This window comes from Bos mutus, chromosome 2 (assembly GCF_027580195.1).
Source record: "Bos mutus isolate GX-2022 chromosome 2, NWIPB_WYAK_1.1, whole genome shotgun sequence".
Classification (NCBI taxonomy): Eukaryota; Metazoa; Chordata; class Mammalia; order Artiodactyla; family Bovidae; genus Bos; species Bos mutus.
In genome coordinates, this window is record NC_091618.1 from 6139090 (window position 1) to 6165185 (window position 26096).

The following is a 26096-nucleotide window of genomic DNA, read 5'->3' on the forward strand; positions in this document are numbered from 1 at the left end:
CATCTGTAAAATGGGGGTGATAATGATAACCTACTTCAATGAATGGTTACATGGATTCAGTGAGAGAACCCATGTAAATCACTTGCACCGGACTTGTCACCCCAAAAGCACATAATAAAGGGTGATTATTATTGTCCCTACATGCTGAATGAGTAATAACAGCTAAGGTTTATATAGCACTTGCTGTATGTCCTAAGCACCTTATGTGTGTTTACCTATCAAAACCACAGCCCCTAAGCAGTCCAGTTAGAGAGACAGACCTGCCTTCATTTGGCAAACTGAATTAACTGAGCACCTTCTATGTACCGTACCCTGTATTAAGTGCTCAAGAGGTAGAGATTAGAGCCCAGCCCCTACCTGAACCAAGGCTCACCAGCCGGTGGGTGGTGACATACGGGTTGGAAGGGCTGGTTTTCCTGGCTTGGCTCACGAGAGCTGACTGGGGGCATTTCTTCCTAACTCGGTGTTTAGTTGTCTCAGATTGGTAGCTTGAAATTTGCCCCCATGGGGGCATTTTCACCATAGCAGTTGGCAAACACAACAAATCAGGGCTTCCCTCCACCACCACCAAATAGCCGTTCACCGGCACACCACTGTGTAACCTGTACCTGATCTGCTGCGGTGGAGTCTGAGTCATCTGCTGTAGACAGTGGAAGGCAGGCCTCCCGGAGGAACACATGTCAGACGCACCGATCCAGCGGGATAGGAGGATGGGGCAGGAGGGCATGCAGGTACAGGGCCCAGTGCGTGCACACCCGGGGCATCCAGAGCACTGCAAACAAAAGAGAAAGGTGACAGACAGATGGGGCTGGGAAGCATCCAGGAGGGCTTGTCTGGGACGGCGGCTATTTCTGGGATGCAAAACTTCCGGTCTGAAAACCAGGGATGACTTGGTCTCCCTGGTGGACAGGCCCATGGGAGGACCCATGGGGAAAAGTGAGATGTGGAGAGAGATCTGAGCCTTGAGGCAGTTCTGGTGAAATTGACGTGATAACCGGGGTACCCATCCTGGCATTTACTAAGTCTTTTCTCTCCCACTTTCTCATGTGATTCTCACAACACCTTGTAAGGGGCATATCTGTTCCCTCAAGAAATGTATGTTGAGCACCTACTATGTTCCCACCACTCTGCCAGTTGCTAGGCAACCAAGGAGCACCAGACCAACCGGGTTCTTTTCCTCTTCGGGTACTTCCAAATGCAGGCAAAGGACAGACGGCACACAAGTTGATAAGCTATTTGCTAATATGATTGCAAATTGTGATGGGGGTCAGTGAAGGAAATAGAGACGAAGGGGAGAGTATCAGGAAGGGGCAGGAAGGCCCCAGAGCCGCCCTTCCAGCCTAGGTGCGTGCATTCATTCTAAGCACGTGGGGCGCCCCTGGTGAGATTGAGCTCTGATTCCTTCTCATGAGATCACTCCAGCTACTGCGGATGATTGGCAGGGAGGCTGAGGTGGAGCAAGAGACACATTCAGAGGCTTCTTGCTGCATCTAAACAGGCGTCAGTTCCCTTTCCAGGGAGGAGACCGAGTCTCAGAGAAGGCAGGAGGCCTGTCTGAACCCACACCTGTCCGGGGTGCAGCCGCCCACGCTTGTGACCTCAGCTGTCTCTGTTTTCTTCCCACTTCTGTACCTGAGACTCAGGTGTTGGCAGGAGGGTGCCTTTCCAGCTGAGATGCTAGGAGCAGCGTGGGCCCTGGACCCCTGGGCACCATGGACTGGGGGCTGCCTCCGACCCCTTCTCTGTATGAGAACAGGTGGCTGGCAGAGGGCTAAGATTCCAGCACACCCCCATCACACAGTACACCTGGGATCAGACTCTGCCTCTGCTGCTAGAGAGCCACGTGCTGTCTGCCCCTCTGTGGACCTGTTGACTCCAGTGTCAAGCACAGTAGCTGGGCAGATACTCTCAGGCCCTCACTCCCTCTATCCATCACTTGCTAGGCGCCCAACATCACACTGAGAGTTTGCAGCGGACTTACAGATGTGTAAGTAATTCAGATAGGCCCCTCAACCCTTTTTGGGGGGCTTGGGGAAGACATCCCGGAAGGGGGATACCTGTGCTGTCCTAAAGGGGTGTAAGAGTTTGCCTGATGACAAAGGGAGGGCGTTCCAGGTAATGAGGGCAGGAGGGGGCAAGGCGTGGGGGCGGGCTGGGGGAGGGGGGTGCCACACGTGGTTGACCGTGGAGCATCAGGCTTGGGCCGGTGGGTGCCGAGAGGGGGCAGGTGCCAGCCCTGGGGTCCCGGGCACCCTGAGGAGTTTAGGGAGCGATCATGGATTTTTCTTACATAGGAATTTTATTTTGATCCTATTCACATCACCATAAAATTCACCTCTTTAAATTGTATGAGTTAGTGACTTTTTTCTTTTTAATATTTTCACAGAATTGTGTAACCCTCACCACAGTCGGCTTTAGAACATGCTCATCACCTCAGAAAGAAGCCCCGTAGCCATTAGCAGTCACTGTCCATTTGCTGCTCTCCCCAGCCCCTGGCAACCCCTCAGCTACTCTCCGTCTCCCTAGATGCGCCCTGTCTACCCATTTGCATATAAATGGAAGCATGCACTGGTGGCCTTTGCATCTGGCTTCTTTCACCAAGCACGATGCTTTCCAGGTTCATCCATGTTGTAGCATGTATCAATACTTTATTCCTTTTTCCGGCTGAATAATATTCCATTGTCCATGCCATTGTGGATTTTCCAAGGACACAAAAGAAGTCGGCTTTGGAGAGCTGGCTCTGGAGGGTGGGCTGGAGGAGGCCAGATGGCCATGAGAGGCTAAGGAGTGGGCAGGAGGGGCTTTCCGGATCCCCGCAGGGGTGGGGGCAGCTGAGGGGAGCCAGAGCCAGGCCCTGCTGAGGAGGGAAGACCTAGTAATTGATTGGCTGCAGGGGGTGGGGGAGAAGAGGAGGTCCCCAGGGCTCCTGGTGACCAGGTGGAGAGCAATGCCGTTTCTCAAGACCAAAGGGCGGTTTTCATGAAGCCCAAAGATACAGAAAGTAGAGAATGTTCCATAGGAGGGCTGAGGGGTGGCCAGGCAGTAAGCCTTCTGATGGAGGCAGACTGGGGAGTCAGAGAGGGGGCCTGGGACATGGCGATGCGGGGAGGCCAGCCAGGAAGGTGGTCCAGATGGAGGGGCTGGCACAGCCTGGAGCGGAGAGTGGGCAGCCACCCACTGGCCAGGCCCACAGAACCACCAGCAGATGGGAGAGGTGTGCTAAAGCTGGGCAGGCTCTTGCCTGGGAGGGAGCCAGGAGGATCCCAGTCTTGGGACCCAAACCTTTGGCCTCTATCAGGTGGCCCTCACAGGATCCCCGTGTCCCCATTCTACTGCAGAGCAGATAGAACCAGGGCTGCAGCCCGCATGTCTGGATGGGACGGTACTGAGAGGCCAAGATGGCAAGGCTGTCCCTTCATCCACCCAGCAGGGGAAGGTTGGTGCCTGAGAGGGAGGGCGGACAGGAGCTCTAGGACCAGCGCAGCAAAGTGCAGTGAGCCCTGGACGGGCCCCCAGAGCAGAAGCTGCCAGCCCCTGCCCAGCACGCGTAGACCACTGGTGCAGTGCGAGTCTCTTACAGGCAGGACAGTGTGGCGGTTAGGGATGTGACCTCTGCAGGCAGACCACCCAAGACCAGATCCCAGCACTGCCCCCCGTAAGCCTCGGAAAACTACTTCACCTCTATGCTTTCTTTCCCTCATCGGGAAATACTATCTCTGACGTAGGGCTGGGTGAGGTTTGGATGAGTTCCTATGGGTTAAGTCCTTTGAACAGGGCCAGCACTGAATAAGTACTCAATAAATGCTGTGCATTTCATATTTACGCTCCGGAGCCCTGGATTTCCCCTCTGTATGATGGATGAGGCACTTCCTGCCACCTTCCTCGCTGGTGTCGCTGTGGCCTGGTTGGTTGCTTCGAGGTACTGTCTCTCCCTTGTCTGGCAGCTCCTTAAGGACTGGGCTGAACCTGGTTCTTCTCTGAGATCCTGGCAGGGCCTGGTCAGGGTGGCACCAGCCAGGGCTTCAGGATTAGGGGGGATGCCACCTTCTGGAAGCTCCCCCACAAAAGGCAGGCAAAGTAGGGCCCCAGGCAGAGGGAGGGTGCTGTGTTTCAGCACCCCCAGGGGAAGCGCCCTTTGCTTCATCACGGAGACTTCCCTGAGATTGGAACTGCAATGCCTCTCTGACCCTGGGCCAGGCACTGTTCATCACATGCAATCCTTCATGGCTACTTTCCAAGGTAGACGCTCTCTTACCAAGGAGAAAACTAGCTCAGAGAGGTTGAACCACCTCTCTGAGGTCACCCAGCAGGTTGGTACTTGAACCAGACACAGCTTACTAATGCCAGGAACTGGTTAGGCAGTTTTGCCTGAACTGACCCATGTAATCCTCACAACAACTGCAGGAGGTAGATGCTATTGCCCCCATTTTACAGACAAGGAGACAAGCAACTGGCTCCAGGCCAGGTGGCGGGCACAGGCGGAGCCGGGGTTCACTCGGCAGCCTGCGCGGTAAGCACCGTTCCTCCCTGCCTTTCAGCCTATATGATCCCCAAAGCCCAGGCCCTTTCCGCTTCAGCAGACAGCTTCAGGGAGTTTATGGAGCAGCTGCTCAGCGCCAGGCTCTGTGCTAGGCACAGGAGAAGGAGCCGTGGATCAGACATGGATGCAGTCCCGGGGGAGCCAAGAACAAGTCCAAGAGATTCCCCTTGATGAGTAATTATGACAGAGGAGTAAAGCACCCTAAACTCAAGTCGAATAAGGTGGTGATCCCCAACGTTTTTGGCACCAGGGACCAGTTTTGTGGAGGACAAATTTTCCACAGACCGAAGGAGGGGGTGATGGTTTTGGGGTGATTCAATTTCATTACATTTATTGTGCACTTTATTTCTATCATAATTACATTTTGATATATAATGAAATAATTATGTGTGTGTGTTTGACTCTTTTGGATCCCATGGACTGTAGCGAGCCAGGCTCCCCTGTCCATGGGATTTCCCAGGCAAGAATATTGGAGTGGATTGCCGTGCCCTCCTCCAGGGGATCTTCCTGACCCAGGGATTGAACCCTCATCTCCTGCATTGCAGGCAGATTCTTTACTGCTGAACCACCAGGGAAGCCCCTGAAATAATTATACAACTCACCATAATGCAGAATCAGTGGGAGCCCTGAGCTTTTTTCCCTGCAACTAGATGGTTCCATCTGGGGTGATGGGAGACAGTGACACCCTCAGTGTGTTGCTGATGTCCAGTCTAGGGCATTGTCTTGTTTGGTTGCGATCACTGCAGAAAATCCTGCTTCACATAGATAGGATGTTGGAAATGGAAGCAGGCTTGTCAGTGCTTTTTTGGCCATCTCAGGATATTCCACCTTGACTTCAATCCAGAATGTGTGGAGAGTGGAAATTGTCTCAAACATACTTTTAAAGCCAGTCATTTGCAATCCCATGTGGTAATGCAAGCAATGGGGAGCCGCTGTACATACAAAGCTTTGCTCCCTCACCCGCTGCTCGCCTCCTGCTGTGCAGCCCGCTTCCTAACAGGCCACAGACTGGTCCCAGCCCATGGCGTGGAGGTTAGGGACCCCTGATGTAAGCCTAAGGAGAGCAGTGTCTCTGAGGGGTTTGGGAGTAAGGCAATTGCTAAGACTTAAACTGGACTGGAAAAAATGATTCAGGGAAATCTATGTGAGCCATTTATAACATATGAGGAAATTAATGCTCAGAGAGGGAGAGTTACTTGCGAAAGGTCACACAGCACATGGGCATGGAATGCAATCCAGGTGAGAGCCCCTGGCCTGTGGGCAGTTCAGCCACATTTCATCCCCAGGAAGAGCTTGCCCCTTGCAAAGCTCTTCCTGGTCCACCACTCACTTACCCCCCCGACCTGAGGCACCATAGGAGAGCTGAGATTATGAACCCCAGAATGCAGAAGGAAGTGAAGCCAAGAAATGGGCAGGACCTAGACCCCAGACCTCCTGATTTCCAGTCCAGGGCCAGGAGGAGGGTGGGGGGATGAGTTCGCACATAGGAACACACAAGAGTGGACACCTCTTGAAGAATTTAAGCTCTGAGCATTAGGCCCTGAATCCAGATCCTAATCATGCCCCCAGAGCAGGGAAGAATACCAAAGCCCAATGGAAAATCCAGCTTGTTGAATGCCCACCAAGTGCAAACACTGCCCTCTTCAGGCTGTCCCTGGTACTGCGTGTCCTCTTTATTCAATGGATCGAACACCTGCTGTAACAGCTACTATTCATTGGACATCTATACTGTGCAAGGCCTCAGGCCATGTGCCTCGCATATTTATGCCAAATGCTCACAGTGGCCTTCAGAAATGGGCCTTGGCATAATTTTTCTTCTTCAGTGGCTCAGTGGTAAAGAATCCACGTACATTGCAGGAGATTCAGGAGTCGTGGGTTCAATTCCTGGGTTGGAAAGATCCCCTGGAGAAGGAAATGCAAACCACTCCAGTATTCTTGCTAGGAAAATCTCATAGGCCTGACGGGCTGCAGCCCATTGGGTCACAAAGAGTTGGGTATGACTTGGAGAAGGAAATGGCAACCCACTCCAGTGTTCTTGCCTGGAGAATCTCAGGGACAGGGGAGCCTTGTGGGCTGCCGTCTGTGGGGTCACACAGAGTCGGACACGACTGAAGTGACTTAGCAGCAGCAGCAAGCATGCATACATATTTCATAATTTTACTAAAAAAGAAAACAAGTCTCAGAATGGTTAAACTATTTGCTGGGCCACACAGCTAGAAAAAGGGCCACACCGGAACTCAGACTCAGCCTGAGTTAGTTTCCCAAGCCAGCCCTCTTTCCTGTTCTCCCACATCACCTCTCTGCATGCCCTGTGCTGGGCTAGGATTTTTCTACTGCAGTCTTATCCTCACAACCATCTAGAACCCAGGAATCTAGGTACAAGAATCAGAGCCCAGCCAGCCATTAGTCAACAAGCCTGGACCATGGGCACTGCCCTAGGCTTCGTTCACAGTCTTCAGACTAAGTCAGGACTGGTCCTAGAAGCTGTGGGGCAGCCCACCTGCAGTAGGAAGGGATGGTTGCTAGGGGCCCCAGCTGAACTCATAGACAGCTTCAGAGACAAACTTCAGCTTCAGGGGAACCTTCTGGGCACAGCTGGCACTGCCATGTTGGGGCCTGGAGATCCTCAAGAGCTTTCAGAGGTGCGGCTCCCCATCCGCCCCACTGTGTGGCCCCTCTGGGACGTTGCACAGCCTTTCCGTGGCTTGTGGCCTGAGTTCTCGTTTGGTTCCCCCAGTGACTCTCCTTCTCTTCTCCCCAGGTTGCCCATCTGGAACCTTCAAGGCCAACCAAGGGGACGAGGCCTGTACCCACTGCCCCATCAACAGCCGGACCACTTCAGAAGGGGCCACCAACTGCGTCTGCCGCAACGGCTACTACAGAGCAGACCTGGACCCCGTGGACATGCCCTGCACAAGTACGTCCAGGGCCCCCGGAGGGGACGCCCGACCGAGTCCGAGTCCACCTGCAGGAACTCTCAGAGGGTGGGGTGGCTGTCCAGCCCCGGTAACCTCTCCTAACTGAGGGGCAGCCAGGTACCTGGGGGGAGGGGAAATGGAAAACTGGCTAGAAAGGACCATCCTGGGGTGGTCGTGCTGCCAACAGGCAGACACCGCAGAGCTGGCATCTGGCTCCTTACCCCCTTCTGCTAAGTCACACGCAGGATGAAGTCAAGGTTTTGATTCACAGAGGGACAGAGAATGGAAAGCTTGGCAGAAGAACAACCAACGCAGGTGGTGTCTGTGGTAGAAAAGGCTTCCCGGTGTTCTTTTCTGGCCGCAGTTGCCTGAATCACAGGCCAAGGTTCTCCAAGAACAGGGTGACCGCGAGGGCCATGTTACAACCCTGTATAAGACAGGAAAGGCAGTCAGCTGCCAGAAGCAGAGAACGGACCCCTGTAACTTAAACCCGAAGAATTTATTCTTGGAAACCCAAAATAGGCAACCCCTGGGTAATGTGGTAAATCCATGAAGCTCCCCGAGACCCAGCACTTTCTTGTGCTCTTCCAGCCACAGCATGTGGTTTCCACCCTTGGGGTCACATCATGGCCCAACATTGCTGCTGAAGCTCCAGCCATCACACACACTCTCAGTCGTGGAAAGAGGGGAAGGGATAAAGGGACCTACTATAGCCATCTCCTTTTAAGAAAAAGTCCTAAGTGTCAACTTCTGTATATCAGTGGCCAGCACTTAATCCCAGGAAGCTATGAAATAGTCTTTAGTTGGACATATAGCCACCTTGAATAAAAGTGGGTCCTGTTATAAGGAAAAAGGGAGAAATAGATATTTGTTGTTTGGTCACTCAGTCGTGTCTGACTCTTTTGCGACCCCATGGACTGTAACCTGCCAGGCTCCTCTGTTTATGGGATTTTCCAGGCAAGAATATTGGAGTGGGCTGCCATTTCCTTCTCCAGGAAATAGATATTGGGTGGATATAATTCCAACACAAAAAGACTGTCCCTAGTAAGGAACACCGAGGAGGGTGGAGTCCAGGGAGAAAGGTTTGAGCAGATGTGTGCAGTAGAATGGAGCGTGCGTTAGAAGTTAGAAGCATGGCTCTTGGGTGCAGAGGAGAAAGGATTTAGAGGAAAGCTTTGGGGAAGCCTAGGCTGGAGCCAGGGCAGTGGGCACAGAGCGGTCTCTTGGGGAATGCACCCCCACCCCCACTGACAGACACCTCTCCCCGTCCCCAGCGATCCCCTCCGCGCCCCAGGCCGTGATCTCCAGCGTCAACGAGACCTCACTCATGCTCGAGTGGACCCCGCCCCGGGACTCGGGAGGCCGCGAGGACCTCGTTTACAACATCATCTGCAAGAGCTGCGGCTCGGGCCGGGGCGCCTGCACCCGCTGCGGGGACAACGTGCAGTACGCCCCCCGCCAGCTGGGCCTCACCGAGCCTCGCATTTACATCAGCGACCTGCTGGCCCACACGCAGTACACCTTCGAGATCCAGGCTGTGAACGGCGTCACGGACCAGAGCCCCTTCTCACCGCAGTTTGCCTCCGTGAACATCACCACCAACCAGGCAGGTAAGCGGCTTCAGATGCAGGCTCCCCGGGGCGGCGCTGTGCCATGCCGTGCCAAACAGGTATCCTGCCAGCCGTCGTTAAAGACTCCCTCACATCTGCAGAGCGCTTTTCTCTTTTCCAAGGCTGTTTGTGTGATCCGGCCACCTGGGAGAGTCAGTGTTAACTCTCGGCTACAGTGGCATTTATCATAATCGCTGGCATTTGTTGAGCGTGTGTTCTTGAAGCTGAAAGTAAAGCTGCTATAACAAAAGGGCCCGGTGTTCAGTGGCTTCAAGAACAACAGAACCTTTCTCTCTCGTTTAAGAGTCCAGGGGTGAGCAGGCCAGGTCAGCGGGGCAGCTCTGATCCACCCGGAGACTCAGGGACCTGGCCTCCTTATCTCTTGTCTCACGAGCCTCCACGCTCCTCATCGGCCCGTTCGAAGCTGAGTCGCGGGTTTGTCTGCTCTCTAACCTGTACAAACAGGAGAGACAGAAGACCAGGGCAGCAGTATGTTTTAAGCAAGGTAGGCAGAAGTGGCACCTACCACTCCTGTGCATGTTCCACTGGAAGGAATGTGGTCTCATGGCCTCCCCAAGCTGCAAAGGAGGTCGGGAAACATCATCTCTCCCAGCCTAACTTAACCCTCCATCACAACAGCAGGTGAGGAGACAGACTTCAGTGGCCATCTAGCAGTTTCCACAGGTGCTTTTTCTGAACCTTCAGCCCCCTCCAGTCTAATTCCAGCAAAACTCTTCTCCCCAGGCTTACCTTTAATGATCCCTCTGTGACCCCCATGTGCCCACCCCCATCTAATGCCCTGGTTTCCTTTACAACAAAAAAATAGATGCAAAGGATGCATCCCGTCACCTTCCCTCACCTTCCCTCATCCCCCTTCACTCCATGGCACTCAAGCTTCCGGCCCCACCTCTCCACCAAGGTCGTTGTCCTCAGGGTCACCTGGGACCTCCAGATGGCCAGGTCCAGGAGACACTTCCCAGTCTCATCCCCATCCAAGGGACACATGAGATTTTTCAGGGTCTCATGGTTCCTGCAGTTCCTTTAGAAGACCGTGGTTGGCTCTCTGAGTGTGCGCCTTAGTAATTTACTCAGCAGCCTTTGCAAGGCCCTGCTGTGAGTGTGGTCTGGGGCCCATCTAAGTGGGGCAAAGGGAGACCAGGCTCCAGAGGGAGTGGGCTGGGCATCCAGAGATGGAGGTCCAGGAAGCCTTCGAGGAGGGGGCAGAATTTGACCTGCGGTTTGAAAGACTCACAGAATTCTGAAGGGCGAGATGGAAACAGATGGGATTTTGAGAAGGAGGAAGGGCGTGCACAAGCACATGGAAGGAGAGGCAGCAGCCAGCTCCACCTGGTTGAGGGGTGTTTTTATACGTAACCTCACTGCCACCCACCCCCCGGCCTCCAGGAGTAGGAGGCATCTGTGTCCCCATTTCACAGATGGTGCTCAGAAAAGTTGAGTCACAAAGCTAGGCAGGGTGTGAGGCAAAAATTGACTAGGTCTAACAGACTCCAGCGGAGAAGGCAATGGCACCCCACTTCAGTACTCTTGCCTGGAAAATCCCATGGATGGAGGAGCCTGGTAGGCTGTAGTCCATGGGGTCGCTAAGAGTCAGACACGACTGAGTGACTTCCTTTTCACTTTTCACTTTCATGCATTGGAGAAGGAAATGGCAACCCACTCCAGTGTTCTTGCCTGGAGAATCCCAGGGGCGGGGGAGCCTGGTGGGCTGCCATCTATGGGGTCGCACAGAGTTGGACACAACTGAAGCGACTTAGCAGCAGCAGCAGCAACAGACTCCAGGGCTCAGCACCGTCTAGGGCGCCTCCAAGGAACCGTGGATGGCGGGGGTCTGATGAGTGTCCATGTGTGAGCATGCATGCTTCTGCCATATCTGAGCTTGAGTTCGTATGCCTGAGGGTGGCTCAGCCCATCCGTGTGTTTGTGTCGTAGAAGGCATGTGGTCTTGTTTGTGAGTGCTCGTGGTGTTGCTGGGCCGAGAGGGCACGTTTATGAGCGTATGCTGCAGCCCTTGTAGGCTTGTGGGTGCATTTAAGCCCGCCTCGGATGGGGTTCCGGATGGAGCTGACTCAAGGTGGGCAATCTGAGAAACCCCTCCAATGCCAGCAGCTGTCAGCAAAGACACATGGCAGATTATGAAGCCTTGGTTCTGAGTCTCTCCAGCTTGACAAAGCCCTTGAGGTAGGGAAGCCCAGGCTCCCAGTGCAGGGTGGAGACAAGGGAACTCTTTTCAACTGGGAGAAGCTAGAAATTCCCCAGAGTCCCTGGAGTTCTTTCCCTAGGTGTGCAGGCCTCCCCTGCAACCATTCGGGATCCCCAAGAGTCAACCTGCCTACTTAACAAGGCTCAGCTTGCTAGCAGCAAGGGCTGCTGGAGTGGACCCCTCCTGTCTGGAGTGGGACATTCCCAGAGAATAGAGGCAGGGCAGAGTGGAAATGAGGGCCCCAGAGAGGAGGATGCTGGGGAAGCCCTCAGGATTGAAAGGCAGGAGCGGTAACAAGCTCTGGGTTAGTCGCAGGGGGACCTGAGTTTGAATCCCAGTTTTGTCATTCCTTTGCTTTGTGACTTTACTATATTGGTCAGTTATTACTGCGATAATGCTGTATAACAAACCCACCCCCAAACCCAGAATTTTACCATAATAACATTTATTTCCTCACTTACTAGTCTGTGCATCAGCTAGGGTTTATCTAATCTGCACCAAGTCCTCGGAACAGGGCAGAGCTCCAGAATGTGGCTGAATTGGGTCAGTTCCATCTGTGTCCCCATTCTCCTTGGATTAGCAACTCCCTGGGCTTGTTTCTCTTGTGGTGATGGTGACCACAGCGATATCAGGCCACATAAACGCATGCCACCACCTGTGGCACAGTGGTCCACAGTGAACGCAGCCTGCAGGGCTCCTTGGAAAGAGTGTGGGTGTGAGACCCTGTTACAAGGGAGGTAGAGCTGAGATCGGCCATCTAACCTACCGCACTCGGGAAAATCACTTCCTCCTTTTGGACCATTTCCCCACCAAACTGTGTCTCAAAAGTCCATGAGAGGGACTTCTCTGGGGGTCCAAGGGTTAAGAATCTGCCTGCCAATTCAGGGGACACAAGTTCCATCCCTGGTCCGGGAACTAAGATCCCACGTGCCATGGAGCTACTAGGCCTGTGAGCCACAGCTACAGAACCTGCATGCCCTAGGGCCCGTGCTCCACAAGAGAAGCCAGTGCAGTGAGAGCCCCAACGCTGCAATGAAGAGTGGCCCCCACCGGTCACAACTGGAGAAAGCCCACACACAGCAACAAAGACCCAGCTCAGCGAATAAATAAATAATATTTTTTAATCTATGAAAGCTTTTTCAGAACACAGGTCCCCTGACCCCACCCCAGACCTGCTGGATCAAACCCCAGGAATAAGCCCTGGGAATCAGGACTTTTCACAAGTGGCTCAAGTGTTTCTTACCATTAGACAGATTTGGGAGAGTCAAGTTTAAGTGAATCCAAACCTCTGCTGATAAAGTTCTGTATAGTCAAAGCTATGGTTTTTCCAGTAGTCATTTGTGGATGTGAGAGCTGGACCATCAGGAAGGCTGAGTGCCGAAGAAGTGATGCTTTCGAACTGTGGTGTTGGAGAAGACTCTTGAGAGTCCCTTGGACTGCAAGGAGATCCAACCAGTCCATCCTAATGGAAATCAGTCCTGAATATTCATTGGAAGGACTGATGCTGAAGCTGAAACTCCAATCCTTTGGCCACCTGATGTGAAGAACTGATTCCTTAGAAAAGACTCTGATGCTGCGGAAGATTGAGGGCGGGAGGAGAGGAGGGTAACAGAGGATGAGATGGTTGGATGGCATCACCAAGCCAATGGACATGAGTTTGAGCAAACTCCGGGAGACAGTGAAGGACAGGGAAGCCTGGTGTGCTGCAGTCCATGGGGTCGCAAAGAGTTACATGACAGCAACTGGACACCAACAGCAAAGCCCCGTGAGCCCCTGCAGCCCTGGGGCTCTCTGGGCCATAACCACTCTTTTCCCATCCTTTTTGTTCCAGGCCCCATGACAAGCCCCATTCTCTCTCAGGCATCCAAAACCCAACTGGGGTCTGTGCAAGCACACACACCCTCACCACATCCTCCCCTTGTGCCAGAGGAGGAAACAGAGGCCCGGAGAAGTGGAGCCATTTATGCAAAGTCCCGCTACTAAGTGGCCTCAGCTAGGGTTTGAACCCAGAACCGTGTGGCTCCACGTCTACACTGGAGAAGACATGGCTCCTGCCATTGAAGATTTCTGCCGTGGTTGGGAAGATGAGACCTGGACAGAGCTTATGCACAATATGGCATGAGTGAGGACACAAGGAGGGATCTGGGGGGTGAGGGAGAAATCCTTTCCTCCTAGGTAATGGGAGAAAGGCATGCCATGAAAGGCTTCCTGAAAGAGGAGGCGTTTGAGGTTATCTTTGGAGAATGAGGGGTCTTCCCTGGTGGCTCAGACGGGTAAAGAATCTGCCTGCAATACAAGAAACCCAGGTTCTTTCCCTGGGTTGGGAAGATCACCTGGAACCCATTCCAGTATTCTCACCTGGAGAATCCCATGGACGGAGGAGTCTGCTGGGCTACAGTCCATGGGGTCACAAAGAGTCAGACATGACTGAGCTGCTAACACTTTTCCTTTTGTTGAAGAATGGAGAGGCTTCTAACAGACAGAGATGGACTCAGGCAGGTATCCCAGGAGCAAAAAGTACAGGAGGCAAACTGGAGGGGAATTCTTTGTCTTCCTCTGAGGGCCTAAGCTCCTCTGCCACAGGATCTTTGCACATGCTGTTCCCACTGCTTGGAGTGCTTTGCCCCTTTCCCCCTTCCCTTTGACCTTAGCTCATCCTCATTGACCATCCTGACTCGGGCACATTCCCCCAGCACCACAGCCCTCAGCTTCCTATGGCTGGGATTTTAGCTTCGTGTCTGTGATCGTCCCGTTCCTGTCTGTCTCCCCAGTCGGCACTCAGCAGGACACTATGGGTCTCCTTTCCCTCACCGTGCTTTTCCTGGTACCTAGATGGGGGCACACCACAGTGTGTGCTTGGTGAGCAGCCAAGGGGTCTAGAAAAGCGTGGAGTGAGGAGAGGCGTGGAGAATTCCAATGATGCTGGAAAATAAGGCCGGAGACTGGATTTCCAGACAAATGCATTCAGTGCTCGGTTTTAATCAGACCCTAAAATTCAACATATAAATAGCTAGTTCATGGCCTTAAAAGGAAAAAGTATTTCTTTGGGGCAAGTAATTGGGCCTGGCTTGCACTCCCTTGGCATTCACGGGGGCCAGAGCTGTCGTCTGACTTCATAAAGCCATCACACTGACTTCGAACCACACTCGGCCATTCCAGAACACCTTTCTGCCTGTGTTCACAAGTCCTCTTGGTGGGGAGTGGGGGGCCCAGAGGTAGGAGACTAGGCTTGGCTGCATATCCCCACTTGAAGGTTTAGGAAACAGCATTGGGTGAGACACATGCCTGGGCTCACTCAGCTGGGACAGAGGAGAACGCAGGGTTCTCCTCTGGCTGTACAGAGTCCATGGTTCTCAACACAAAAATACAAGACAATACAGGGAAAGAGGGGGAGAGGGAGGGGGAGCCTTGGCGAGGGTGTCAGAGGATGGGAGGAGAGCCTCTCCCAGGAGGTGGCATGTGAGCCGAGATCCAGATGACAGGGAGGAGACAGCCATACAGACCTAGGTGCATGCAGCCACGTGGGGCTGGTCTCTAGGCTACCTCAGTACTCCGGGCGGCCCTCCAGGCTGCAGCGGACTCACTGTCACCCCAAGCAAGCCCCGAGAGGCTGCATCTCTGCCTGGCCCTGGGGGTGAAGAGAAGGGTCTGGGCTTTGCAATCAGCCAAACAAACCTGGTTTTGAATGAGCCTAGCTGCTCACCGGCCCATAGGCCCAGACAAGTCACTTCACCAGCATCCGACCACATCTTCCTCCTGGGCGTCACCACCCTCTCCTGTGGGGTGCTGTGAGCTCAGGCACTCAAGGTGCCTCAGAGGCTGCCTGGGAGGGTCAGCACTCAAAAAGCAGGGATCGGGACTTCCCTGGTTGCCCAGTGGTTGGGACGCCACACTTAAAATGCAGGAGACATGGGTTTGATCCCTGGTCAAGGAACTGAGATCCCATGGCCAAAAAAAACCACACACACACAAAGCATCCTATATTCACTCTAATCATAATGGGTCACACCTGGCAAGTGTTTATTATTTGCCAGATACTAAGCCCTGGATGATGAATCTCCCCAACCTCAGTGGATCCTGTTATTCTTTTATCTTACAGATAAGGAAAGGTAAGAGTTAAATGACTTGCCCATCACTCAAGTCACTGGCAGAACCTGAATAGTGACATCACTGCATACTCAAGGCTCAGTGTTGAAACTGGAGCCAAACCTTCTGCAGAGGTGGGGCAAGCCGTGTGCCGGGACCTGCCACACCACAGCTTGGCCGAGCCAGTGCGGCCTTTGGGGCCACCCATACTGAATGACCCATTAGGAAGATTTCCCCATTGTCATGTCCTAGGGAGTCATGGTGGGGGGCGGGAAAGGCATCAGTGCTGGGCTTGACAAACTCCATCCTCACCTAGCACACCCCCTTTCCAAGCTATGGGATCAGGCTGTCTAGGGACCCTTACTTCCTCGAGCCTCAGAGTCTTCGCCTTCCAAATGGGCATGTTTTCATCATCCCAGCTTTCCGAAATGGGCGCTAGGTTAGTAATAATGTGGTGGAAGCCCTGGGCGCAGTACGTGGTAGCTCGGCTTCAAATGAAATCAGAAGGAGTTAGGTTCCTGTTGCTGCTGCAACAAGATGCCGCGAACTTAGCAATGGAGAAAGAGACGTAGTTCTTATCTTACTGTTCCATGGGTCAGAAATCTAGCCGGAATCTCATCAGGCTAAACTCAAGCGTTCGCAGGGCTGTGTTGCTTGCTGGTGGCTTCACTCATTCGCGTGTTAGCAGAATGAAGCTCCCTGTGTTTGTAGCAGAGACATCTCTGTTTCCTTGCTGACTGTCATCTAGGAGATTCCCTAGCTCCCAGGGGACTCACTCTGGTCCTTTCAGAGACCCCACCCCACCCCACCCTACCCCCGCCTCATCTCAGAAGCAGCAACAGGGCGTCAAGTCTTCCTCAAACTCTCACTCTCTGGCCTGACTCTCATCTGGGAAAGATTCCCTCCTCTTTTAAGGACTCAAGTGATTAGACTGGGTCTACATGGATGATCCAGGATAATCTCCCATCTCAAGGGCCATAACCTTAATCACATCTGCAAAGTGTCTTTTGCCATGTAAGATAACGGATTCACCGATTCTGGGATTAGGTCATGCCTATCATACCCAGGAGGTAACAGATCAAATTTAAAAACACATTAGTATCCATCCAGTGCAAACACCTCCTTTTATAGGGAGGAAAACTGAGGCCCTGGGAGCTTCCTAAGTGCCTGCCCAAGACCATAGAGCAGCAGGTCCTTGGCAGAGCTGGTCTCCCACCCCCTGGCCGGGTGTCACAACCTCTGTCCGTGACATCACTCCACGCGGCTTTCTCAGGGAAAAACTTTCAACTTTCCGAAGCCCTTTCTACCAGCCGTGTTCGCCTCTGATCCTTTCACCCTCCTGCAGAGCGGGCACAGAGTGGCTGGTCTCCAGAACTGGCATGAGCAAGTGCTCACCTACTTCTCTCTCTAGGGGTGGAGAGGATCAGAAAGAGACAGGACAAGAGAACCCCCAGCGAGGCCCATGCCTGGGGAAAGGAAGAGAGAGGGAGAGGGCACTTCCCTCCCCGGGCCGAGCCCTCTGCACGCATAAACCTCTTTCATCCTCTCAAGCGTTCTGCAGGGGGAGGCCTTGCCCGCCCAGACTCTCGGCTAAGATTGGTTTGGTTGCCTATGAGAGCAAGAAAAAGAACAGATAGCCGCTGCCACAGTAAGGCTGTTTAACAATCAACTGTAAAGGCAAGAAGCACTTATCTAGCTCGTGAGTCCCCTGGCTGGATGGGTCTCGGCGGGGAGCTTTCATATGTTCGTGCTCCAGCTACTCCGGGTCTCTCAGCAGCTCTTTGGATTTTGTCAGGGTTCTATTGCATGTTTGGGGTGGAGCACTGTAAGCTAGTCAAAAATGGCCCTGGCGGGGACCGCTGGGGCAACAAGTCTGCTCCACATGTCTCAGCCTCTAACAGGTCAGCCTGGGTCTGTTCTTACGGCCATCAGATACATGGGAGGGCTTTTTCAAGCCTCTGCTTATATCATATTTACTTAAATTCCACTGGCCAGAGCAAGTCACACAGCCAAGCTCAAAGCCGTAGCCAGAGGGGGATTATACAAATTCTAGGACAAAGGTTGTAGATACAGAGAGACAATTAATACAACCAGTCTACATAGTAGCTTAGACCAAATGGAGATTTATTTTTCTTATGTGTAAAGGAGGTCAGAAAATAGGAGTTAGGGCAACTGGGTGGAATCATTAGAGATTCAGACTCCTCAGCACACAGGTTCTTGTCCTTATAGCCCAAAGTGGCTGCAAGAGCTCCAGCTCTCACATCCATACGCCAGGCAGCAAGATGGAAGAAGAAAAGTGACAAGGGTAGGGCCCCTTCTTTTTAGAGAGACTCCCTAGAAGTCCCACACTTTAGCTTATCGCTCATTGGCAAGCACATTGTTACATGGCCACTTCTAGCTGCCGAAAAGCTTGAGAAAGTGTAAGCGTTTATTAAGGAAGAATGTGCCCAGTGAAGAACCAGGATTCTGTTAATTTGAGAAAGGAAGAATGGATATTTGGTAGGCAGTGGATACTGTCTGCCACAACCCATTTTACAGGTGAGATACTGGGACTCAGAGAAAGGGGTAGCTGAAGTAATAGTGTCAGCTGAGCATAAGCGATGGGACCTGAACCCTGGCTCTTGCTCCTTCTCCCCTCTTCCAGCATCGCCACCACCATTCACGATCCTTTTGCTAAGCACTCAGCTACTCACAGTGCTGTTTGAGAGTCTGAGCGGCCCAGACAGTGACACATGGCTGATGTCCCCTGATCCTTTACTCTGGGCCATGTCCTATGCTAAACACTTTAGATACAGATCTTTATTGACCTTGCCAGCATCCTTGCCACTGTCCCCACAGCAGGCTGAGTTAGGTCCCCTGATTCGAGGTCCAGGCTCTTCCCACCTTGCTAGTCCAGATGCTGGCATGGGACCGGTTCCCACTGAGTGGCCTCAGATGAGATCAGGGTGCTTGAGCAGCCCACTAGGGGGTGGACCATTGGATGTTTCCACAACATGAAGCCCAGAGCTGGACCTCAGCCTGCTCAGATCACACTTGTGGAGAGGGCCAGACAACCAGGAGGGAAAAACAACCTGGGTTTCCGAGTCAGACAGACCTGGGTCCTGATCCCAGCCCCACTGCTTGGGAGCCGAGGAGGAGACACCAGGCAGGAGACACTGATCTGAGTCTCTTTCCTCATCTGTAAGATGGGCTCTGTCTGATCGTGTGGCACCAGGTGGACACAGCTAAATCGACAGTGAGTCAAGGGAAGAGTGAACAAGCAGGTGAACTGCCAGCTGCCGCCCCAGACAGGAGGTTTTTCTCAGCTTTAAGAAAAAGAATAATAGTATCTCCTGGACCAACTTTTTTTCCCCTCCAAAATATGTTCCTCAGATTACCGGTTCCAAAACACAATACCTATTATGTGAAAAGGGCTTCCTGGGTGGCGCTAGTGGTAAAGAACCCACCTGCCAATGCAGGAGACTAAGAGATGCAGATTCGATCCGTGGGTCGGGAAGATCCCCTGGAGGACGGCATGGCAACCCGCTCCAGTATTCTTGCCTGGAGAATCCTATGGACAGAGGAACCGGCAGGATACAGTTCATAGGGTCGCAAAGAGTCAGACACAACTGAGCCACTTAAGCATGCACACCTCACGCAAGCCATATTGCCTTCTCCTGGATGCTGACCTTGTACCCCAAGGTCAGTGGACTCACCCAGGCTGCTGAAGGGCTAAAAAATGAGAGCCAGCCTCCCATCCTTCCTCCTCTCCTCTTCCTTCCTTTCTTCCTCCACCAAGTATCGACCGAGTGCCTGCTCTGAGCTACATACTGTTCCACGCACTAGGGATAAACTGAAAAAGAGCCACAAGGCCCCTGTCTGCAGAGACGACGGTGTTCACACTATAAAGAAAAGAGCATGGGCCTGGTCGGTGACTGAGGCCGGGCTGATGGTCAGGCAGGGCCGCTCTGAGAAGGTGATGGTTTAGCTGAGACCTGAATGACTAGGAGGCGCTGGTCATGGAAGAGCTGGGGGAGGAGGTTTCCGGGCAGAAACACTGTGAGGCCAAGGCCCCGAGGCAAGAATGACCTCAGTGTGATCAGGGACAGAGAGGCAGCCAGTGTGGGTGGCGCTTGGGAGCCCGTGGGTTTTATTCCCGGTGGAATCCACGGAGGGCGTGTGAAGATGTCAGGGAGGCAGTGGGGTCTGAGAGTCTGGGGTTTGGGGTGGCGTCTCTGACCCCCCAGTGCCAGCGACTCTTCCCCCGCCCCTCTAAGCTCATGGGGTCTTCTGGTGAAAGGGCAAAGTCCAAGTAGGGGTCTCCTTCCTTAGAGCTCAGCGCTGAATGAGACCCAAACCCACACCCTCTTGCGGTAGCCAGACCCACAGGCCTCCTGACCTCCTGCCTGTCAAAGGACGCTAGTCCCAGAAGACCCCAGAAACCCCCTCCTCCTATTCCTTCATGCCCTGGGGGAGAAAGAGGCTCGCAGAAGGAAAGGCTCCTTCTCCAGGTTTCGGCTGAGGAAGAGACTGGAAGCTTCCCCCAGGGCTCGCTGGAGGCAGCAGGGCCCCTGACCACCTGCTCCCACTGAGCAAGGCCCTGCCTGGCCGGCCTCCCCCATCCCCTCTCGACCCCGCAAGCCTCTTTTGTGCTTGCTCCCTGGGGCTCCATCTTCTTGCAGGGGTCACGGGGTGCCCCTGACCCGACCCCCCTGCTGGTATGCCCGGCTGGTAATTGAAAATACCAGAATTCCCTAAAGAGCGACTCACAGGGCAACCTGACACCTCAGGGTGGGCGGCGGGCAGCCAGGAGGGACGGGGAATCGTCCAGCTGTTCCCTTTTCTCCGCCGTTAATCCCCCCAGATTCCAGGAGAAAGGCCAGCCCTCGCTGGCCCGCCTTGATCATCTTCCCGGCGAATGCCTCCTCCCTGCCACACCCAGGGTGACTGGGCTTATGGGATCAGAGCCCGGGTTCGCTGCCTGTAACCCAAGCCTACCAGCTAAGCCCACCAAACCCAGACCCCCCTGGCCGTGGGCGACCTGCCTCCACTAACAGCTGAGCGCCCAGAGCCAGGGCAGCCAGGTAGGCAGTGGGCCACGCTGTCCTCAGAAGCCCACTGAGACCCCCTGGCCTCCAGACCTCTGTGGTCAGCCTGCTTCGGCCACAGCCAGCAGAGAGGGCAGGAGATGTTGGACGTGCGTGGGCCTGGGTTCATATCCCAGCTCCACGGCTTGGTAACTTTGGGCCAGTTTACCTCATACCTCAGTGCCTCTGCTTTCTCATCTGTGAAATGGGGATAGCAATAATACCAGCCTCATCAGGTTGCTGTGAATGTTGAATGAATTAACTGATGTAAAGCATTTGCCGAAGTGCCTGGCGTGGAGTCAATAAGGCAGTGTCAGGCGTTAGCTGTGGGCCTGCCTTTTTGTGTGTGTTGCCCCCTGCTGCAGTCCTATGGCTTCCCAGTGCCTTGGGGATAAAGCCGCTCCTAAGTCTGGAGGTCTGGCCCCCACCTGCCTCTGCAGTCCCATCCCTCTGCCTGGCCTGAAACTATTTGTCCCACTGCATCTGGACTCTCCAAGCCTGCAGGCCCCAGAAGACTCTGGCCTGGGCAAATGAGAGGGCAGTCTTGGGAACAAGTCTCCAGACACAGCTCAGCTCCTCACTAGCTGTGTGATCTTGAAGTCATTGTGCCTTTCTGAGCCTGTGTGTGTGTGTGTACACACGCACTCAGTTGTGTGTGACTCTTTGCAACCCCATGGATTGTAGCCTGCCAGGATCCTCTGTCCATGGGATTCTCCAGGCAAGAATTCTGGAGTGGGTTGCCATTTCCTTCTCCAGGGAATCTTCCCAACCCAGGGATCAAACCCACGTCTCCTGCCTCAGTTTCCTCTTCCGCAAATTGCAGCTATTAACCCTCATCCCGCACTGTTATTGAGAGGCTCAAACAAAACGCAGGTCAGCTGCTCAGTGGCCAGTGCCCAGTGACACCCCCCGAACACTCACAGCGCTGACCATGTGGCGGGCACCAGGCTAAGCACCTGAAGTGTTTCCACTCATTCCTCCTCATAACAGCCCCCAAACATGTAACCATTAGGCTCACTTTGCAGATGAGGAAACCCAGACACTGAGAGCTCTGATCACACCCACCTCCCCAGGGGTCTATCAATTCCCTTGTTAATTTCCCGTGAGCATTTGCTTGGAATCAAACTATCTCATGGTAACCAGAGGTGCACTGGTGAAGAGCCTGAAGGCTAGTTCAAGGGCTAGTCCTCCACTGCCTGGCTGCATGAGCCTTGAGCAGGTCACCAAAAAGTTCCAAGCCTCAGTTTCTCCATCTGTAAACTAGGGATGTTAATAGCCCCCAGCTCATGGGGCAGTTGTAAGAATTCTGTGTTACACTTGTGTCTGGTTCTTTGGGGGGTGGGGGGGAGTTGTTTGTTCTGTCATGTGGGATTTTAGTTCCCCAACCAGGAATTGAATCCATGTCCCCTACCTTGGGAGCACAGAGTCTTGACCACTGGACCACCAGGGAAGTCTCTGCTGCTGCTGCTGCTAAGTCGCTTCAGTCGTGTCCGACTCTGCGACCCCGTAGACGGCAGCCCACCAGGCTCCGCCATCCCTGGGATTCTCCAGGCAAGAACACTGGAGTGGGTTGCCATTTCCTTCTCCAATGCATGAAAGTGAAAAGTGAAAGTGAAATCGCTCAGTCATGTCTGACTCTGCAACCCCAGGGACTGCAGCGCACCAGGCTCCTCCATCCATGGGATTTTCCAGGCCTGTGTTAATAGGTGTTGAGTGCCTGGAATAGGGCGTGGCACAGAATGAGCTCTCAGAAAGAGTTAGGTCAGCGGCTTTATCCTTGTTATGATTATACACATGCACACAGCCCTGAAAACCCTTCAAGTGACTTCATGGAGCATGACTGTATGTTGCTTTGTCTGGCCGCTTACTATCTATGTAGCTTCAGGCAAGTCACTTTACTGTGATTCCCTGGTGGCTCAGAGGTTAAAGCATCTGCCTCCAATGCAGAAGACTTGGGTTCGATCCCTGGGTCGGGAAGATCCCCTGGAGAAGGAAATGGTAACCCACTCCAGTATTCTTGCCTGGAAAATCCCATGGATGGAGAAGCTGGTTAGGCTGCAGTCCACGGGGTCACAAAGAGTCGGACACAACTGAGCGACTTCACTTTCACTTTACTTTCAAATTCAGTTTACTTTCAAATGGGCTGAAGGAGATCTGCTTCACAGGTAGCTGTGAGGATTAAATGGGTTCGTGAATGTCAAGGGCTTAACACAGTGCCCAGCTTGCTGCTGCTAAGTCACTTCAGTCGTGTCCGACTCTGTGCGACCCCATAGACAGCAGCCCACCAGTTTCCCCCGTCCCTGGGATTCTCCAGGCAAGAACACTGGAGTGGGTTGCCAGGTGCTTAATAAACACTGGTTAGTGAGTCAGGAACAAGGAAGACAGAGTCTCCTTGTTTGACTAAGGAGGAAACTGTAGGGAGTTCAGTTCAGTCGCTCAGTCGTGTCCAACTCTTTGCGACCCCGTGGACTGCAGCACGCCAGGCCTCCCTGTCCATCACCAACTCCCGGAGCTTGCTCAAACTCATGTCCATCGAGTCGTAATGCCATCCAACCATCTCATCCTCTGTCGTCCCCTTCTCCTCCCGCCTTCAATCTTTCCCAGCATCAGGGTCTTTTCCAGTGAGTCAGCTCTTCACATCAGGTGGCCAAAGTATTGGAGTTTCAGCTTCAGCACCAGTCCTTCCAATGAATATTCAAGACTGGTTTCCTTTAGGACTGACAGGTTGGATCTCCTTGCAGGGAGCCAGGTCTCTAATCTTCCCAAGAGGCCTGCTGCCCCCTGGCGGGACAAGAAGCTGAGCTGAGGGACAGATGGCCCTCCCTTGGGGTAGGGCAGATGCAGGAAGAACAGAGGACTACAGGGACACCTGGACCAGGGTGCAAGTCCTGTGAGTGGTGCCGCCCCTTCTAGCATGTCTCGGGCCCATTTTTCGCAGCTCCTTGAGGTGCTGGAGGGAAGCCTGGACCTGCTCAGGCCCACGCTGGCCCCTCCTGGGCTGATGCAACTCCAAGACCAGGGTCAACCAGGAAGGACAGGCAGGGAGCATTTGAGCTGCAAGCTCTCTGGGATCTTCCAGCTGTGCCCACGCTGCAGAGAAGGAACCAGATCCAGAGAGGAGGGCCGCCTGCCAAGGTTGCCCCAGCCTGGTTGGAACCAGGCTGATCTCATGGTAACCAGAGCTGTGCTGGTGAGGAGCCTGAGCCACCAGTTTCAAGAGTCAGCCCTCCACTGCCTGGCTGTATGAGCCACGCATGAGCAGATCACTGAATAGCTCCAAGCCTCAGTTTCTCCATCTATAAACTGGGGATGTTAATAGCCTGCAGCTCATAGGGCAGTCAGTTAGCAGCCGGCCAGAGAGCAGGCCCTGAGTCTTCTGACTCAGAGACTGTTCCCTCCACCCAGGGGACAAAAGGGCAGAGACAGGGCAGGAAACAGGTGATGCTCATCCTCCAGGAGCCCCTACCCATCCCTGGTCTATGCTCCTTCGGTGTGGCCACCCTGCAAAGCAGGATTTGGGTGGGAGAAGAGTCAGCCTCAGCCTCCTGTAGGAATTGCCAAGATGGTGGAGACAGCATCCGCTTGTCGTGGACCTGCCCAGGAGCCAGGAGAGACTACAGGAGGTGCTCCCCAACCCCTGGCAAGACCTCAGCCCCTCCTGGGACCATGAAAACCTCAGGCCCAGAGAGCCGAGGGGGCTCCCCACTCCAGCCACGCCATAGGGAAGAACCAGGCCAGGACTCCTGGATGAACCCTGCTCTGGGAGCAGCAGGCCTGGGCTCAGACCCCCGCTCCCCCACAGACGGGCTGTGTGACCTCAGGAAGCCTTGTGTGGCTCTGAGCTTCGGGAGCTGCACCTGTCGGTGGGGCTCGTACAGCCCCCTCGCCGACAGTCAGCTCAGGACACACGCGTGTGAAGGGTCCAGGGCCATGACCATCACGACGTAGGCGCTCTGTGCAGGTTCGTTCCATTTAAGAAGAAGGCAACAAGCACGGGTGGGGGCATGCTCTGTGAGAGAAGGAATCAAGGAAAGGGCTGCGAGCTTGACTTCACTGTGACCCCAGGGCAGCTTACAACCCTCTCCAGACCTCAGTTTCCACATCTGTAAAATGAAGGAATGGGACTAAATTATTTCTAAGGGTCCTTCTAGCGCCGAACACAACCTCCTGTGACTTCTTGTCTCCTTGATCTAAGTTCCCTCCATGAGGGCACTAGCAGCGCTGCAGGGAGGGACGGGTGAAGTTCCCGTAACATGCAATTAAGATGTTAACGTGCATGGCTCAGTGACATCGTAGTACAGTCACAATGTGGGCGCTTAGCACCTCTGCTGCTGCTGCTGCTGCTGCTAAGTCACTTCAGTCGTGTCTGACTCTGTGCAACCCCATAGATGGCAGCCCACCAGGCTCCCCTGTCCCTGGGATTCTCCAGGCAAGAACACTGGAGTGGGTTGCCATTTCCTCTCCAATGCATGAAAGTGAAAAGTGAAAGTGAAGTCGCTCAGTCGTGTCTGACTCTTAGCGACCCCATGGATTGCAGCCTAACAGGCTCCTCCATCCATGGGATTTTCCAGGCAAGAGTGCTGGAGTGGGGTGCCATTACCTCTACCTGGTGCCAAAACATTCTCATCACCCCAGAAGAAGACCCCGTACCCAGACTGCCCATGCCCCCTCACCAACCCTTGGCAACCACAATCTACTTACTGTCTGTCACCTTATCTACTCCATACGATCGGCATCCGCCCTTAGCACAGATTTGAGGTCCACCTTCATCATAGCATATAACAGTGCTTCATTCTCGTTTATGCCTAAGTAATATTCTGTTCTATGTGAACGCCACAATCTGTTTATTCATTCCTCTGTTGATAGACATTCATCTGTTGATAGACTGAGCACAGCACACCTTTTGGCTGTTGTGAATAGTACTGCTGTAAACATTCATATACAAATATTCGCTTGAATAGCTGCTTTCAGTTCTTTGGGGTATGTGATTAAGACTGGAATAGCTGGATCATAGGGTAATTCTATGTCTAGCTTTTTAAGGAACCACCAAACTTTTCCAGAGTAGCTATGAATTGATTGATTGGTTGGTTTTAACTTTTTTATTTTTAAAATTAATTTATTTATTTTCATTGGAGGCTAATTACTTTACAATACTGTGGTGGTTTTTGCTATACATTGACGTGAATGAATTTATTTTCATATATTTATTTTTGGCGGTCAGTTTTATTCCTCGATATATCCCGCCACCCAGCAGGCACTCGATGCAAATTTGTTGAAGGAATGAGTGAATCTCCCACCTTCTCTGCTTCCCTGTTCCGGAGCCCCATCACCATGTCTAGGGACTCCATAGACTGTGAGCTTCTAGAGAGAATGAATGACATTTAGTCCAACCCACTTGGAGCCAGATCAGAGAAGGGGCCCAGCGCCTCTGTCTTGAGCTGATGTGGCTGAACATCCACAGGTGTGGCTGGAGTTGCCGGCGTCTGTAACCGAAAGGTGCCCATGAGGGCAGCACCTGTGGCCCTGTACTCTGTTATCTCCTGCAGATTGGCTGTGTGACTTAGGCTGGATGCCTTTCCCTCTCTGGTCCCAAAACTGTCTATTGTCCGGGCACCTTTGAGGTTGGGTCAGAAGCTGTACCTTCTCATGCCTGCC

The 26096-nt window shown here is 53.3% G+C and overlaps 1 protein-coding gene across 2 annotated transcripts in view; it reads left to right on the forward strand.

Annotated features, from left to right (window-relative positions):
• EPHB2 (EPH receptor B2) overlaps positions 1–26096 on the forward strand; it is a 218579-nt gene that overhangs the window by 155462 nt on the left and 37021 nt on the right. For both annotated transcript variants that reach the window (XM_070382850.1, XM_070382846.1), the window contains exons 4-5: positions 7302–7457; positions 8733–9068. In XM_070382850.1, coding sequence (XP_070238951.1) covers positions 7302–7457; positions 8733–9068 — 492 coding nt within the window. The remainder of the gene's footprint in view (positions 1–7301; positions 7458–8732; positions 9069–26096) is intronic.